Source organism: Nestor notabilis, unplaced genomic scaffold, assembly GCF_000696875.1.
Source record: "Nestor notabilis isolate BGI_N333 unplaced genomic scaffold, ASM69687v1 scaffold22006, whole genome shotgun sequence".
In the NCBI taxonomy this organism is placed as follows: Eukaryota; Metazoa; Chordata; class Aves; order Psittaciformes; family Psittacidae; genus Nestor; species Nestor notabilis.
The window spans coordinates 3,725-4,763 of NW_009932684.1; the positions used below are offsets into that span (position 1 = coordinate 3,725).

At 59.2% G+C, this 1,039-nt stretch overlaps 1 protein-coding gene across 1 annotated transcript in view; it reads right to left on the reverse strand.

Annotated features, from left to right (window-relative positions):
• TSPAN33 (tetraspanin 33) overlaps positions 1–721 on the reverse strand; it is a gene marked incomplete at its 5' end in the record, with an annotated part of 1,733 nt that extends 1,012 nt beyond the window's left edge. Inside the window, 4 exons of the mRNA XM_010016531.1 lie at positions 92–187; positions 270–370; positions 450–551; positions 664–721. Of these exons, the coding sequence (XP_010014833.1) occupies positions 92–187; positions 270–370; positions 450–551; positions 664–721 (357 nt within the window). The remainder of the gene's footprint in view (positions 1–91; positions 188–269; positions 371–449; positions 552–663) is intronic.
• Positions 722–1,039: the final 318 nt, after the last annotated feature.

Consider the following 1,039-nt stretch of genomic DNA (forward strand, 5'->3'; position numbering starts at 1 on the left):
TTCCCCACGCCCCCAAAGCCCCCCGGAGAAGCCACTTGACATCCCCAACCCCACAGATTTCAGCCTGACCCACGAGCTCCACCCCACACACCTCCTTCTGCCCGAAGTCGATGAGGTTCTGCAGGTCCAAGTCATCCCGGTAATGCATGATGGCACCGTTGATGATCTCGCTGACCTTCCCGCGCGCCTGCAGTGGGGACATCAGTGATGCCATCACGCAATGGGACAGGCCTGAGGTCCCTCAGCCCCCTGACCCCCACAGTGGTCACCTTATCGGAGAAGACAAAGCCCAGCACACCGGCCACCAGCTGCAGGAGGAAGATGATGGCCAGGCAGACGGAGAACTGCGGGCGAGAGGAGAGTGATGGCCAGGGAGGACCACAGCGAAGTGGCCACAGTCCTATGGGGTGGCCCAGGGGAGGTCCCCACGAAAAAAAAAGTTTGCCCCGGAAGGGAGCAAATGCAGCCGCAGAAGGTGATGAGGAAGGTGAGGACACCAACCACGATGAGCAGGATGGCGGGGTCCACCACCAGGCACGCCATGGTCGCCTCTGCCAGGGCGAGCCATCACCACCAGCCCCCCAACAACCCCTGCCAGAGCAGGGGAGGCACTGAGGAGCCTCACCGCGGGTGTTGTGTCCCCCACGAGCCCCCCAACCTCACCTGCGTGCTTCAGCAGCCAGGCATAGACCCCCACCGCCACCATCACCATGGAGATCACCTGCAGAGCAAGACCATGGGTGACCACCACCAGTCCCATGCCATCCCCATGGAGTCAGGGCTGGAAAAGGGGCCTCACAGCCAGACCTGCTGCCTCAGTTTCCCCTTGTGCCCCCCATACAGAGCCGGCTGGGGGAGGGATGGGACAGAGCCCAACACAGGGATGTGGTTTGCTGGAAGCAAGAAACTTCCTCAAAGATGGGGTCTGAAACACGGAAATGTCCCTCCAAAAAGTCCCCACCCCAAAAAAAACACCCCTGAACTGTAAAAATAACCATTAAAACATTAAAAAATACCCCCAAAAATATTAAAAAATCCC